This window comes from Lepidochelys olivacea, assembly GCF_965140295.1.
Source record: "Lepidochelys olivacea isolate rLepOli2 genome assembly, chromosome: 1".
Lineage (NCBI taxonomy): Eukaryota > Metazoa > Chordata > Testudines > Cheloniidae > Lepidochelys > Lepidochelys olivacea.
In genome coordinates, this window is record NC_140411.1 from 121,792,235 (window position 1) to 121,808,977 (window position 16,743).

The 16,743-nt window shown below is 40.7% G+C and overlaps 1 protein-coding gene across 2 annotated transcripts in view; it reads right to left on the reverse strand.

The window, feature by feature from the left end:
* The window catches only part of TMEM131 (transmembrane protein 131), a 184,766-nt gene that overhangs the window by 69,192 nt on the left and 98,831 nt on the right, over positions 1-16,743 (reverse strand). For both annotated transcript variants that reach the window (XM_084638837.1, XM_084638836.1), the window contains exons 5-6: positions 6,071-6,194; positions 1,571-1,687 (exon numbers count right to left, since the gene is read on the reverse strand). In XM_084638837.1, coding sequence (XP_084494963.1) covers positions 1,571-1,687; positions 6,071-6,194 — 241 coding nt within the window. The remainder of the gene's footprint in view (positions 1-1,570; positions 1,688-6,070; positions 6,195-16,743) is intronic.

Below are 16,743 nucleotides of genomic sequence, written 5' to 3' on the forward strand. Positions count from 1 at the left end.
CCCGCCCCGAGCGCCCCTGCAGCCAATGGGAAGCTGCGGGGGGCAGAAGCATGGGGAGGGCCCCTGGCCTGCCCCGCCTTGGAGCCCCAGTTAACTGCCACACCCCGCAACCCCCTCCCAGAGCCTGCACCCCCAACCCCTCCCACCCACAAACTCCCTCCCAGATCTGCACACACCTCTCAGCCCCAAACTCCCTCCCAGAGCCTGTAACCCCACCCCCTCCTCCTGCCCCAACCAGAGCCTGCACCCAGCACCCAAACTCCATCCCAGAGCCTGCACCGCAGACCCCCTCCCCCACCCAAACTCCCTCTCAAAGCCCAACCTCTTACCCCTTCTGCACCTAAACTCCCTCCCAGACCCTGCACCCCAATCCCCTACCCCAGACCTCCTCCCCCACCCAAACTCCCTCCCAGAGCCTTAGGCAGGTGGGGGGCAGAGTTGGGGGGGGGGGCGGGTTCTGGGCGGCATGAATGACACTGGCCTGCTGGGATGATTTGAGGACTGGCACTGGCCCTAAGGTAAATTGAGTTTGAGACCCCTGCTCTAGTACTATAAGAAAATACACTGAGCATTTTAACCTACGTCCACCTTGCCAGCTTTGTTCTTCTCTCTCTCATTTTTTACTGTGTGACTTCAGACTAGAACCAAACTTTAAAATCTGCATATGAATTATTACATTAAATTGGCCCATTGGGCATCTAGTAAACAACAACAAAATTACTGGTGTATAACTTCTGCAGTTACTTTTTTTAAAAAAAAGAAACCATATTGTTAGGGAATTCAGTACAGATTTTCAAAAACTGGCTTAGTAACCTGGTTCCAGAATCTACTTGCCCACCACCATTTCTCTTTCCCACTCATTTCTCATATGCCTAACAGTACTGGTAGATTTACTAATGGCAAATACTTAATTTACTAGTGATTTGAATCAACTTACAAGTGACCTAGAAGTTGACATCCCTATCACATTGCCAGACTTTTGAATAATCCATCCTCCTAACTTAACAGTAAGACATCCACATTATATATGGAGGAACCTTCGTCACTCCCTAGTACATACAGAATATACAAACTATAGCTCCCCTTATATGTGAAGTTATTTAATATCTGATTCAGATACCCTTATTCTCACTGAACAGCATCCACAATATGAGTTAGGGGGTCAGATTCTTGCCCTTAATTTGTTAGCTTTCAGCACAACACCAAAGGAAAGCATTCTATTAAAAAGTTGCCCCAATCAGGAACAGATACAAACTTGTGATAACAATGGGTAAGCTACTGCATACCTTTGTCTTCAGGAAACTTTTCAGACAGGATGCTCAGTATTAGGTTTTGATAGGGGTATTTACATATAGCAATTTGTGAGCATAATGGTGTTTATAGGTATTAATGTTCACACTCAGGCAACAAATTCTGTGGCACTTTTCTCCATATCTTGGCACCTCTTTAGATGGCTAAACAACACTTTTTATACCTACCACTAAACATAGTCACAAAAGATATTCACAGACCTATATGGTTATCTATTTTAAGAATGTTAAAAAGATTATTCTCGCATTTCTTCTCTTACCTGGTAAGTAAATACCCCATGATTAGAAGTGTTAATAAATAAAGTGTTCTCTACATTCCCAACTACTCTTGCAAGGAAAACTACATCAAAAGATGTGTTCCCTCCTGGAAGAATTTTCTGAAAAATAAAAGCAATGAGAAAATAAGAACATTGAAGGAGGACTATCCACCTTTCAAACAAACACTGTTGCATATTATAGTCAAGAATCCCCTCCAGTGTACTTCATGGCGAACTTGACCTAAATTCTATGGAAAGGATTTTGCAGCAGACTAGAAATTCTGTGGCAGCTTCACATAAAGCAAAGGAGGTTCTAAATGGAGTTAAATGTGAATATGAATAATATAATCAATACATTACATGTTTAGTTTGATATTATAATTAAAATTTACACTACACCCTACATTTTTATGTTCAATATCCTGCAGAAACTTTGTACCGATAACTTATAGCTGCATAATGAATGTTGTTGTGAAGAAACTAGCAATTATGACAGAACTTTTGGACGCACAGAAGGTTGTCAAAGGTTGTGCTTTTAGGGGCAGGGACCATAACAACATTTGTGTTTGTATAGCAACTTAAGGTGCTACCCAAAATAAATAAAAACAAACAGATGACTATTTCGTGTTTATTACTTGTTAAAGTTATTAGCAGTTAAAAAGTTCTGACATTTAACGACATTAAGTTTCAGTATTAACACTCATGGATATGAACAAGGCCATTTACTCCTGTGTTAGAATTACTGTTTCAGACAGTCTTACAACTCAGGCAGATATCACTTCATTGTTTTACACTCCATTAATGTTTTTAAAGTTTTCTTTGTAACTATACAGGCTAGAAACTCAATTTTATTTTTAAATGCAGCTGAGATCCTGCAGTATAGTTCTGGCACAAAGGGAGGACTCAGAAGGAAAGAGCAACCACAAAATGGCACATTAAGTGGGACTATGACTAAATTTGTTAATGCATTTCTAATATCAGTCTTATTTTCTCTTCATTGTAATTTGTTTTTTCAAATCAGTTTAAGATAGCCACAATGAAAGCTATATAGTTCAAAGAATGTTTAGCTGAAACTGCACATTTAAACATTAGCAAAAAATATTAACAAGGAACAAAGCAAGATTTAAGCTATTGTATACAGTACTTCGTTAAAAAAATTAATGTATTCATATGGGTTTCTAACAGCTTAATCTAAAATGTCACTGAAATTTCTTAAAGATTTTAGTTTGAAAACAAAGTCAATTTCATACGGAGAAAATACTATATATCACCTATTCATTCTACCTTTATATAGGCAAAGGAAGTTGAATGTCAGTGTTCACACAGTTGTACGATACTGCAAACTTCAACCTTAAATCAGGACCTTAAAACCTGATATGAGTATTCAACACTTAGAACCAAAAAACATTCCGTAACATTAAAGATTACAGTACAGGGTTTGGGCACTGATTATCAAAAGGTACTTTCTGATTACCCAGCTTTGCCACTTTGGTGGTGAAACATCAGTGCATCAACTCCCACCGCCCATCTCTTAACTGACGTATTAGAGTTTAAAAAAGTGTCTATGTTCATTATCTTTAAATGGAGAAAAAATAAAATCTATTCCCTTTTTCCTTCTGTCCTCTTCATATCATCCATCACTTTTAAAAAAACAGAAATAAAACGTTTTGAAAAAACTCACATTAAGCATTACATGTGCCCAGTTTTTTTCATCTTTTTTAGCTTTGTCTGTCCAAAGTATGTTAATTCTATTGTACTGTGATATTTTAATACGTTTTTAAATGGAAGGAATTTCTACAAAATTTAAGGCGGGGGGAGAAATGGTAAACCAATCTTGACAGTGTCCTTTAAATAATAAAAATGAACTGCCATTTCACTGAGAAATGAAGACAAATGAGAAATTTATTTGGCCAGATAAAGACTGGAATTACCTATTTGTAAATTAAAGATAATGCACTGTTTTCCTACCACATCCTCAAATAATCTCACTCATATCCAAAGCTACTTGATATTGTAAATAATTTCTAAAAATTAATTTTTTCTATACCTTGATTTAACTTGATTTATTGACTATTCAAATATCATAATTCTCAACACTGAGAAAGGACATCTCATTGTTAAGGACCCAAAAACGGTTATAGTTTTCTGAACACACTAGACAAAAACAAACAAGAAAGCGCACACAGATGCTAGCCCTCTTCAAATTTCTTGGTTGAGAGCCCAATGCCTGTCATCTGCTTCACAGGCCTTGGAAAAAACTGCTCTGATGGGTTAGTAATAAGTACAACTCCCTGTAAATTTGTCATACTCAAGGCAACACATGTACAATCAGCAGAGCTTTGACATCCACTCTATCAAGAGTATTGTAGATCAGGTTTAAAAGAGGTAGAATGGTTTAACTAAAATGAATCAGATCTTTGGATTTAACTTTACAAAGTATGAAGTGAACACATTAAGGTATTTCTGATTTCAGTGCGACAGTTCAGACCTCGCTGTTCAATTTGGCTTGTATCTGTTATAGCAATATGCTGGCTCTATATGTTTTTTCTATTAATTTTAATTTTCTAAACTGCCTTCAGCTAGGAAACAAATTCCCAATATGAAGTGTTCATTAAACAGGCTAATAGCAGTTGCTTCAAGAAAAATGCTACCTCAAATAACACAAAGATCCTTAAGGTAAACCGGAAACTTTCGGGCTACTTGTTTTTTGGAGGGTTTTTTTTTAAATGCACAGCATTTCTGTATCCATCTTAAAGGACTCACCTCTTGGATAGGTGACATCTTTTGAAATGGGTGAAAGTATGGATCTGTACCCTTTCAAAATTAAGTAAAGTGAAAGATGCTTCTGAGTACTGTACTGAACATCTAAGCAAATAGGTTAGAACTTTAAAATACAACTGTACTTGTGGACTGATATCTGATTAAAGGATACAGTAATGTATGACTTATAAAAACACCACATGGACTCAGAGCTTCACTCTGGATTACAAGAGAAGGAATGGAACTAGACACAGTTTGTGATTCAGAGGGTCTGATTATACTCTGACAGTGATTTGCATTATTGATAATTTAACAGTGAATCTCCCCCAGCTGCTCCTCAAGTGATATTTAAAGCAGTTTGGCTGCTAGTGTAAATAGGGACAAATTGTTTTCAGCATCTCCACAGAAGTGTCCTAGAGGCCTAGTATGATATAGGATCTGTCAGAGTTTAAAACCATTTGACCCATCTACATTACCAGCCAAACTGTACTGACATCAGTTGACACAGACCTAGAAGGGACCAGTTGACAACCATTGTCAGCAATAGGCTACTGTCCTAATTTAGACAGACTGTGGGGGGTGGGGGGAGCCTCAGACAGCAACTAGCTGACACAGAACTTCCTAAAAGGTAAGACTTAGTTGGTATTCTTTGTAACAAATCTTAGAGCACAGCTGGTACATTTTTCATAACAATCTTAATCTAGTTGTGTCTGCTTATTTACTGTTTCTAATTTTCTCCCTTATGATAAATGCATTTAAAAACTTAAAAAAAACCCCACACAACCCTGGAATTGGCTGTAGAAACTATTACCACAAAAAACCTGTCGACAGCTGCCAAAAGAGTAAACTGACCGACATTAAAAGACAAGGAAGCAGGAATGACCTAGTGGGCTTAAGGATCAGGTTAAAGGCAGAAGAGTTTCAGTGGCTCCCCCCCAAAAATACTTCAGTCTTAGTTTAATGAGTCCTAAGGATTTCAATGCAGGTTCCTTTCATGGCAAAATTAGGGACGACTTCACCGAAAAGAAATGTTTAGAATGTAAAGGAAAATAGTTTACAAACAATCAGTGGTGCAAGTAGGGCGGTATAGTCGGTACACCGTACCATTAAGATATTTATAGCCGGGCCGGTACGCTGTACCGTAAAGTCACAGGAGAAGCAGAACATCGGGCCGCGTCCTCTGGTGCAGCTGTACCACCCCCAGCCCTTCCATGCAGCTGCGTCTCCTGGCTGGGATCTGTACAGCAGCCCCGCTGTAGGATAGGGCTGGAGGTGGTACAGCCGCTCCAGGGCTGAACAGCAGGGCTCTCTTGGGAATCGCAGCAGTGAAAGAAGCAGAATGCCAGCAGCTCCCCCAGAGTGGCTGTACTGTCCCTCATCCCGGGCCCATCCCGGGCCCTGTCCTCCGGCAGGGCTGTACAGACCCCAGACAGGACTCAGGAGACGCAGCTGCGTGGAAGGGCTGGGCGGCGGTACAGCCACCCTAGAGGAGTTGCCAGCGTGGGGCTGTCCAGTGGGCCCATGTTCTGCTCCTTTCACCGCCGCGGTTCCGGAGAGCCCTGCAGTTGTTTTAGCAGTCTTGGTAAAAGTCAAAAGGTAAAGATCAAAAGAACTGAAGAATCCATAAAGTTTTAGATATCCATAAGAAATTTTGTTTCAAGCAAGAGCTACTCATTACAAAGAGAAACAAGTTTTCACAGTCATAAGAAAAACAGGATAACTTTAAAAAGCAGAGTAACTCACCCTATTTTGAAAGAATGATGCATGAAAATGTGATGTTGTAGCAGATATTGATACTAATATAATAGTTTCTTCTGAACTAGGGTTATGTAGATAAACTTTTTCCATTTTTGGCATCCCAACTGGCCTGTCAAAAGACAAGAGAAAGGATAAAAGTCTATTCAGAATGTTTTTACTGTGTTTTATTAGACAAAATTATTATTAGGTTTCATATCACAGAAGACTGGACAAGAAATACAAATTTAAATAAAGCAGTGAAAAGAGTTCACATACATAAGTCCTCATTAAAAGCAGTATGAAGCAATACTTAAGTCTCACCTGGAAATAAGAGAAGCAGCATCTCCTTACAAGCTTGCTCTTGTTCTGTAGTTTATTTATTTTATTTGCTTATATACTTTTCTGTGGTGCTCGTATCTGGACACACCCTAAACCAGGGATCGGCAACCTTTTGCACGCAGCCCGCCAGGGTAAGCCCCCTGGTGGGCCAGGCCAGTTTGTTTACCTGCCGTGTCCGCAGGTTTAGCCGATTGCAGTTCCCACTGGCTGTGGTTCGCCACTCTAGGCCAATGGGGCCTGCAGGAAGCAGCGGCCAGCACATCCCTCGGCCCGCGTCACTTCCCGCAGCCCCCATTGGCTTGGGACAGCGAACCGCGACCAGTGGGAGCTGCGATCGGACGAATCTGCGGACGTTGCAGGTAAACAAACAGACCCAGCCTGCTAGGGGGCTTACCCCGGCGGGCTGCGTGCGAAAGGTTGCCAGTCCCTGCCCTATTAAGAATTTAACCTAAGCACCTTTGTGAAGTAAAGGGATATCACTGTTTTACAGATGGAAAACTGAGACAAAGCCATCTTTCCTTTTTCTTTTATAAGTTTGTAATATCAAAGTAGCTTAAAGAAAAAAGGGAACACACAACACCAATCTGCAACCCTCAAATGCTGAAATTATTATTTTCATTAGATCATCATGAGCAGCCCTATCTGGGTCCTGTATTTCCTACCCGTTTACTATATTTTAGAAGCATACAAATATATACATCACTTTTGATTCAGTATTATAATATAATCTAATATTCTTATTTGAATTTTACATCTCTAGGACAACATAGCAAAGGTTCTTAAAATAGCCTGATTTAGTTACCTGAAGTGTATCAGTGCAGAAGCTTTAGAGAGCTGAGAGATTACAAAATCCATTCCCGTGACAAAAATGATAAACTGCAAGCTTTTCAGTAACAAGTGAAATCAAATTGATAATTTGTTCTACGTAGTTTTTTACTCACTTCTTTTCTTAAAGCACATATATACTAGCAAAACAAGACATGCTTTGATTTCATGATTGCTTTTCAAACTTCAATGTCTCTGAAGAAATTAGTTTTATACCTCATAATACATACCTTTCACATAAATCATTCGAGTGTACATTGTGTGTACTTGCTCCCTAAAACTATAGTCTGTGTCTATTCAAATAGTGTACACTTTCATTACAGTAGATACCATACAGCAATTCTAGTAAATAGTTTTATACTAATCAAAAGGGTTGAAGATCCTGGCAACCTACGTTTTGGCTAGTTACCAGTTTACTTAACGAATGCTAGTGTAATTATGCAATTGTTTCTATAACTTTTCATTTTAGGTTCCAAATGTGAAGCAGGATAATTTTGCTGACTGTCAAACAAGTGATTTACAAATACCTGAGTGGTGATAATCAATTTTCATCACAATTAAATATCATTTAGGTAACTGGAAGATGCTTCCTGTTTATGAAGTAATAAGTGTATCCTGTGCTAAGCACCCTGAAGCTAAAGGCCAAGGTGTTATCAAACAAGGATAGTTACTAACAAGTTATTTTTATTCCACTGAAATACTATCTTCTCACTCTGCATTCTGTTTGGCTTTCTAGAAATGCAGCTATATGTAGCACCTGATAACTGAAGTTATGAATGTGGAACAGAATCTGATGGCATCTGAAACATATAGCTGCTAGAATGGTTTTAGTGAATATGGAATTTACCCTCTTCTTTAGAGGTAAAGAGGTGGGTAAGTCCTTTGTACTGAGCCATGTTCTATATGTGGCTAAAGCAAGGGTCCTGGTTATTGGCTCAAAAGTAATTCTCAGAGATTTCCATCTGTTCACTGTGGGGCAAGGATAGGTTGTTGAGAAAAGACCTCTACTGAGAACACCTCTGACTTCTTTTCAATCTATATCTAGTTTGGGATTCTTCGAAGAAATGCAGACTTGCCTTCTGAAATTTGTAAGATTTCATTTGAATGTTAAAAGTTTAGTAATCTCAGCAGGAATTCCCATTCAGCCTTAACATCTCACCCTTCCATCTCCACTTCTTTGTGGGAAAATTGGAGGATGAGGAAGAATAGAAAGATTTTTTTGTGATTTTTGGATTCTTCATTTAGTTAGTTTCAGGAAAAGAGAAATCTAGATCCTCTAACAGGTCTGCTCTGGTTCTAGACAGAGCCTTTATGAATTCTGAGGCTGTCTACAAATTTTGGCAGCTGCTGAAAGCTAGTCTAAAGGAAAGCTTCCTATGAAAGAGAGACCTAAGCAAAGGAGACTACTCTGACTTCAGTGACATGTGCAATACCCAGTTTGCCCTAAATGGAAAGGTTATCCTTTCATAATTTTGCTCACTTCTCATCTATTATTAACAGTTCAGCTTTGGACTCCTGCCACAGCTTCATGGAAAGCAAGACAGTGGACAAGACCAAAGCACAAAAAAACCGTGATCCCTGTTCTGCACTCAGACATACATAATGGTTGGTCTGAGCAATATGGATGAGTTACTTTTCTGACCAAGGTAAGTGAGAGAGGTAAGTCGAGATCAGTTGTGTCACTCTAGCAGGGGAAATACAGCAGAAATTAAGAAAGAGATATCACTGCACTGTCAGAGGCTGAGATTCTTAATCTTTAAGTTTTAATTAATGTAACAAGTATTTTTATAAGGTATATTTTTGGACCAATCATTGCAGTGCATCAGCCTCTTTTCAATCGGTTTTCAAAGCTCCACAGATGGAAATACTAAGAGCAGGTCATTATCCAGCCATGTCACCCAGAATGAACTGGACCAAAGTTATGGAGCAGGTCCTTAAGGAACCTATTTTGAAGCACTTGGAGGAGAGGAAGGTGTTCAGGAACAGTCGACATGGATTCACCAAGGACAATTCATGCCTGACCAACCTGATTGCCTTTTATGATGAGATAAATGGCTCTGAGGATATGGGAAAAGCAGTGAATGTGATATATTTTGACTACAGCAAAGCTTTTGATATGGTCTCCCATAGTATTCTTGCCAGCAAGTTAAAAAAGTATGGATTGGATTAATGGACTATAAAGTGGATAGAAAGCTGGCTAGACTTTCGGGCTCAACAGGTAGTGATCAATGGCTTGATGTCTAATTGGAAGCCAGTATCAAGCAGAGTGCCTTAGGGGTCGGTCCCGGGGCCGGTTTTGTTCAACATCTTCACTGATGATCTGGATTGCACCCTCAGCAAGTTTGCGGATGACACTAAGCTGTGGGGGAGAGGTAGATATGCTGGAGGGTAGGGATAGGGTCCAGAGTGACCTAGACAAATTGGAGGATTGGGCCAAAAGAAATCTGATGGGGTTCAACAAGGACAAGTACAGAGTCCTGCATTTAGGACGGAAGAATTCCATGCACTGCTACAGGCTGGGGACCGACTGGCTAAGCAGCAGTTCTGCAGAAAAGGACCTGGGGATTACAGTGGACGAGAAACTGGATATGAGACAACAGTGTGCCCTTGTTGCCAGGAAGGCTGACAGCACATTGGGCTGCATTAGTAAGAGCAATGCCAGCAGATCAAAGGAAGTGATTATTTCCATCTATTCGGCACTGGTGAGACCACATCTGGAGTACTGCATCCAGTTTTGGCCCCCCACAACAGATAGGATGTGGACAAATTGGAGAGAGTCCAGCGGAGGGCAACGAAAATGATTAGGGGGTTGGGGCACATGATTTACAAGGAGAGGCTGAGGGAACTGGGCGTATTTGGTCTGCAGAAGAGAAGAGCAAGGGGGGATTTGATAGCAGCCTTCAATTACCAGAAGGGGGGTTCCAAAGAGGATGGAGCTAGCCTGTTCTCAGTGGTGGCTGATGACAGAACAAGGAACTTGACAGTCTCAAGTTGCAGTGTGGGGGGAGAAGTAGGTTGGATATTAGGAAAAACCATTTCACTAGGAGGGTGGTGAGGCACTGGAATGCGTTACCTAGGGAGGTAGTGAAATCTCCATCCGTAGAAGTTTTTAAGGCCTGGCTTGACAAAGCCCTGGCTGGGATGATTTAGTTGGGATTGGTCCTGCTTTGAGCAGGGGGTTGGACTAGATGACCTCCTGAGGTCTCTTCCAACCCTAATCTTCTATGATTCTATGATACAAGGCTTTAAATTATTGCATTATTTGACCTGCCAGCATCCCTCATTCTAAGGTAAAATAACTGACAAATACAAAACAGATTGCATCAGCTTAACATATTTAGTTTTGATCTACCAGTAGAACTGTTTTCTAGATTAAGTTTAAACATTAACAAGCAATTCATAGATTCATAAATATTAAGGTCAGAAGGGACCATTATGATTATCTAGTCTGACCTCCTGCACAACGCAGGCCACAGAATCTCACCCATCCACTCCTGCAATAAGACTCTCACCTATGTCTGAGCTATTGAAGTCCTCAAACCATGGTTTAAAGACTTCAAGGAGCAGAGAATCCTCCAGCAAGTGACCCGTGAAGTGAAGACAAAGCTGTTCTATACTCTCTTCAGAGTAAAAACTGCCTGCCAAATATTAAAAGCATAGAGTTCACAAGCACGATAGAACTATTTGCAGTGATAAACAGAAAACAAAACAAAAACTAAAAAGTTAGTCTTGTAGAATATTAACCTAGGAAGAAAACATTAGGCATGGGTTGAGATGTTGCAGATGCTTTTCAACACAAGTGAGGCAAGGCAAATCCGCAGATACATTTTGCCACAGACTGAAGATTTCAGTACCATTTGAAGACTTTCATGGTCTGTTAATCATGATTTAACAACCTCAGTGAACATACTGGTAGACTGCTTTTACAAGATGAATTGTAAATTTAGTGCTTGTGAGAAAGACCAGATTGAAAGAAAATGAAAAGAAAGTCCTCTAGTTACATACTGTTAGAGCTACGGCAGCAGTCAATAAATCCCCTCCCTCTTCTAGAGGTATCACCTTCTACAAGTGAGAGGTTAATTTAGTACCTTTCTTCTGTTTAACCGGTGGCAATCCAACATGGTCTACATGGAGCCCCAGTGACGTAGCAACACAGTGCTTAAGAGCTAGTTAGTGGGATGGGGGGGAACCCTACACTGGTGAAACAAACATACTGGATACAAATAGGTTTTTAAAACCAAACTCACTAAGTGTATCTCAACTGGTAAAATACATGAAATTTCACACGTAAAAAGATCAGGGTTTTCATTTGATACAATAGGTCAGAGCCATCTACTTGCTTGCCTGAGTCCAAACTGGGACAGTCTGGTGGGCCATATTATGAAGCCAGTTATGGTGGTGAGACACTAGACTGATACTAGGCTAGGACTATAACAGGGTTTAAAAGAGAACTGGATAAATTCATGGAGATTAAGTCTATTAATGGCTATTAGCCAGGATGGGTAAGGAGTGGTGTCCCCAGCCCCTGTTTGTCAGAGGGTGGAGATGGATGGCAGGAGAGAGATCACTTGATCATTACCTGTTAGGTTCACTCCTTCGGGGGCACCTGGCATTGGCCACTGTCAGTAGACAGGATACTGAGCTGGATGGACCTTTGGTCTGACCCAGTATTGCCATTCTTGGGTCTTAAGATACGGGAGGGACTAGCTAGCTACCATATGGAAAAATGACACCAGAGAGACTGACACTAGATTCCTGGCCAGGAAGAATTGGTTCTCTTTATTACGAAAGTCTTAACTCCTGAAAGGCATCACTAGGCATGATAAACTGAGCCTGTTCTGGAAGCTGGGAAAAGGAATCTCCGTGTATGCCATAGAGAGAGTGCTGAGACTAGAATAAGGAGCTGGGATATGTTTGGTACATGCCACAGGTACAGTGATGAGAGGAGGGAAAGGAGAACACCCATTGAGATGAATGGGGCAGTTCAGCTTCTCAGAGATAGTATTTCAAGGTGTAATCATCTCCATGGGGTATTTCTCACAGGCATGTTCTCATCTGAATCAGATGAATGGGCCAGTTTACACCTCTGCAAGCCTCCTATGCTGCAGAGGTGTGTACAGAGTCCCTTCTCACTACAGTAGGCCCCCAATATGGGATGGAGGCTCTGGGGCTACCCTCCTCTTCCCTTTTTACCTCCAGCTCATACATGTGCTACTTACAGCACAGGACTACCACTTTTTCTCCTCCCCAAGACTTTTCCAGCCCTACCAGGAGCATGAAGAGACCACCACCAAACAGGACCTAGTTATCTCTAACAAAATCTACTATTTTCCACATCATGTCCAACACAATTCTATATCATCATTCCTCTTCATACACTCTGACGTCTGTACTGTCTGCAGGGAGTAGCTATACTGTATACAGGTAGCAGTTGTAGCAATTTTTCAGAGCTCACAATGCCATTTGAGGAGAGGTGGAGCTGCACCTAGATGAAATCAGGAATGCTTATTTCCTGGACTGTTTATATGCAGGAATTCTAAGTAGATGATCTCACCTTTTTCCTCTAAAATCTAAGAGTGTTTTTCTTTTTTAAAAGGTCAATAGTGTTTCAGGGCTTCTAAAATGGATGTCACGGTCACCTCCAAAGGCTGACATTCTACTAGGTACGTCAAGACAGGGAATGTAAGAGTGCTTCATGCCATTCTAATATTTGTGGAGTTCTTGAGGCCACTGAGAATATACATTTGCACTGGCATTTAGACACTGCTATGCACTCTCTCCATTCTCTAGCTACACCGTTCCTCTGGAAAGTTCTAGCAGTCTACTGGCAGAACACAAACCTCAGTCAGGATAATCAAATGCGATATTCCTAAGCAAGACAATGCCTACAAGTTTCCCCCATGCTACTATTGTGCCCTTTTTCCCCACTGTCCTCCACATGCTTGGGAACGATACAGTCCTCTGATCTGACAGAGGCAGGTGGAGAACACTCAGAAACCAGAGTTAAGATTTTGTGGGAGACATTACCTTAACTCTGCTTTCAGAGGTTTCAGTTTAGCTCCCTCGATGTTTTGAAAGGGTATGAAGCAGCACTAAGCAAGTTTTTTGGCAGTGAATGTAAGTATTTCATAGGCCCTGATTCTGAAGGGCATGATGTACAAGGGTGCTCAAACCAGGTTGGTTATTAATAGCTTGATTAGTTTCTCAGAGTTACTCTAGCAGGATTTATGGAAGCCTCTGATTTATACATTTAAAGCCCACAAATATGTTTGTTAGAATTGTGGCACAAATTAGGAGGAGAAGGAAATGCAAAATTGATGAACAACACTATCCTATCTTGGTCCGCTCAAACTGAATACTTCATAATTTGTAACACCATAAGCTACTCCTTTTTAGGACAAGCCAAACTAAGGACAGAATGTCAGATTTAAAATCTATTTTAAAGTTAGCTATCAAGTTTTATTAAGTTGTGTTGACATCTTAAGACTATCAAGTATATATGTATTACGGCTTTACTGAAAAATTAAACCTACCAAGAGAAGAAACTACTTGTGAGTAAGTGGGTGCCCAAATTTAAATTCGTTTTTGAACTTTCTGTTCTGGATTTAATATTCATGAAATACATCATACAGAGAGCCCTGAAGACTGAAGTTCTCTGTTTGCCCATAAAGCAGGCATGGGCATGCAATATTAGTCATTCTGACCTAACGTGCCTCAACCTTACTCTAGGTAACCCACCTGCAGGAGTCCTATCTTGCAGGCCTTCCTCAAGTAAAACACTCAAAGGCAACAGTAATTTTGCCTGACTAAAGCATGGAGGATCATGTCAATGGTTTTCAACTTTTTCTAGAAGAGGACCCCCCCAAGAACTGCCCTTCTGTTTAGCAATGTGGGAAATCTGATGCATTAAGGGGGTGGATGTGCAAGGAGTGCAGCACAGCTCAGATTAGTGGTGGTGTTTGTTGTATTTTTTAAATCACTATAGTAAATGTTGCATCAAGGACACCTGCACTGAATTAAAACCATAACAGAGCATTTCTAAATCAATAAGGACAACATTTGGAGATTGTGCTCTACTTCAACAAATTACGGAACAAACAACTTTATCACATGGCTTCTCTGTAAGTATTATAAAAAAACCCACAGTATTCTACATGAACGAAGCATTATATTTATAAGCAGTTTTTTTTGGAAATGCTCCAAGCAGAGGGCATGATGAAATGCAATAAAGATAAATGATTTCTTTCTTTGGTATACCTTGCAATCATCTACAGATTGGGTACTGCGAATGTCCTGTTTTAAGTGTTCTATAACTTCAAGGAAATATTCCAACGATTCATAGTAAGGATGATTTCAACCATTTCTCTAAACCACTGGAAAAGTATTTTTATTTTTGGGTTTTTTTTGCATTTTAAACTAGTAAATGGTTTTCTACCAGGCAGGAATTTTGAAGCTCCATAATCTTTTATGCTAGACTGCATGGGTTCTCAAACTTCATTGCACTGCAGCCCTCTTCTGACAACAAATATTACTACACAACCCCAGGAGGGGGACCAAAGGGCTAAGGCCCCCCCCCGCCCACCTGTTGCCCCAAGTGGAGGGGCCAAAACCCAAGCGCAACTGCCCATGGTGGTGGGGTGGGGGGAAGGGGCAGTGGGAGCAAAGCCAAAGCCCAGCAGCTTCATATCCAGGCAGGGGGCCTGTAACCTGAGCCCTGCTGCCCAGGGCTGAAGCCCTTGTGCTTTGGACCTGGGTGGTGGGGCTTGTGCTTCAGGTTTGGCCCCGGGTCCCAGCAAATCTAACACTAGCCCAGGTGACCCCATTCAAATGGAGTCCTGACCCACAGTTTGAGAACTGCTGTGCTAGAGAAAGAGATATGAAAACTCATGTATAGACAGACAAATATTCAGCAGGATTCTGTTACAAAGTATTTGGTTGTAAGTAAAAAAAAGTTTAAAAAAACAAAACAAACCCCAGACACTTAAAACAAAATGGTTTATCAGCACATCAGCATGCAAGAGATACTCAGCTGACAGCCATTAGCTTTATTATTCATCAGGCATTTTACAGACCAAAAAATAAAATCCTGCTCAATGCTGAGCTGGTGTAGAGAGAATGTGTGAATTTAAGCAGCCCTCAAGTTGTTCTTAGTTTGGACAGTAACCAGGTAATCAAGAAGCCACAAAGGTTCCTTCCAGATCACCTGTGAGATGCCACGGATGATACGGCCCGATTACAGTTTGTATTTTTGTTGCAATGTCTTTCCTTCACGAAAGAAATCGTGTTTGGTATATTATGTTGTGTGCCATCTTCTCACTGCATCAATTTCTTCCGGTTTCAGAGTAACAGCCGTGTTAGTCTGTATTTGTAAAAAGAAAAGGAGTACTTGTGGCACCTTAGAGACTAACCAATTTATCTGAGCATCAACTTTCGTGAGCTACAGCTCACTTCATCGGATGCGTAAAAGTGGAAAATGCAGTGAGGATGTTTTTATACATACAGGGGGCCTGAATTCCACTGAATGCATCCGATGAAGTGAGCTGTAGCTCACAAAAGCTTATGCTCAAATAAATTGGTTAGTCTCTAAGGTGCCACAAGTACTCCTTTTCAATTTCTTCCTTAACTTTTCTCTGGATCCTCTGCAATCTTGTTTGTTTGTTATCCAAATTCCTCAACAAATTCTCCTTGGAGATTTGAGACCTTCCTGACCAGCTGTCCGCCTGCTTCTCCAAATGATGTTCCATCATGGTGTCCACTGCTCTCTAAATTGAATCCACTGGTGATCTTACCTACTGTTAAGGTTTTAGCCACCAGCTAAACACTGACAACTCTTCTTGCCCTCCTGACTTCTCCCACTGTTCCGATTCTACAACCATCTGAAATCTTTTCTTGGGTGTCCAGCCATCAATTCAGGCACAACACTGTGAAAACAAAAACTCCTTGACTGACTCTCAACATCTCATATTTATCCTCCCTTCTGATAATTTCCTTAAACTACTTGCTCACACTCACAAGTTTAGCATTGTTTTAAATTAAAGATAGTCTTGTAGTTAATGCAGTGTAGTGGGACTCGTGTGATATTATTTCTATTCTTGGCTCTGCTAGTCTCCTGTGTGGCCTTGGAGAAGTCATTTAACCTCTCTGGATCCCAGCTTTCCCCATCTGAAACACTTGGGATACAAATTTCTTATCTGAGAGACTCAATTCATTATGTAGTTGAGCGCAAACAAAGAGGGTAATTGAAAACCCTAAAACACAGTTGAAATCATTTTCTTCTCCCCATACCAAGTTTACAGTAAATTCTGCTCATTCTTTCTTTTGTTTATCTTGAAAACTATTCATTCCTCTCTAGCTCTTCAGCTAAAACCTTTGTCTATGACCTAGGTATCTCTAGCCCTAACTACTACAGCCTCTGAATTCCTTGATTCTCATATTGCTTGCTCCCAACTCTATCCAAAATGCTACAGTTAAATTCTCTTTGTTGCCCACTTCTTCAACAATGGCACACACCCACC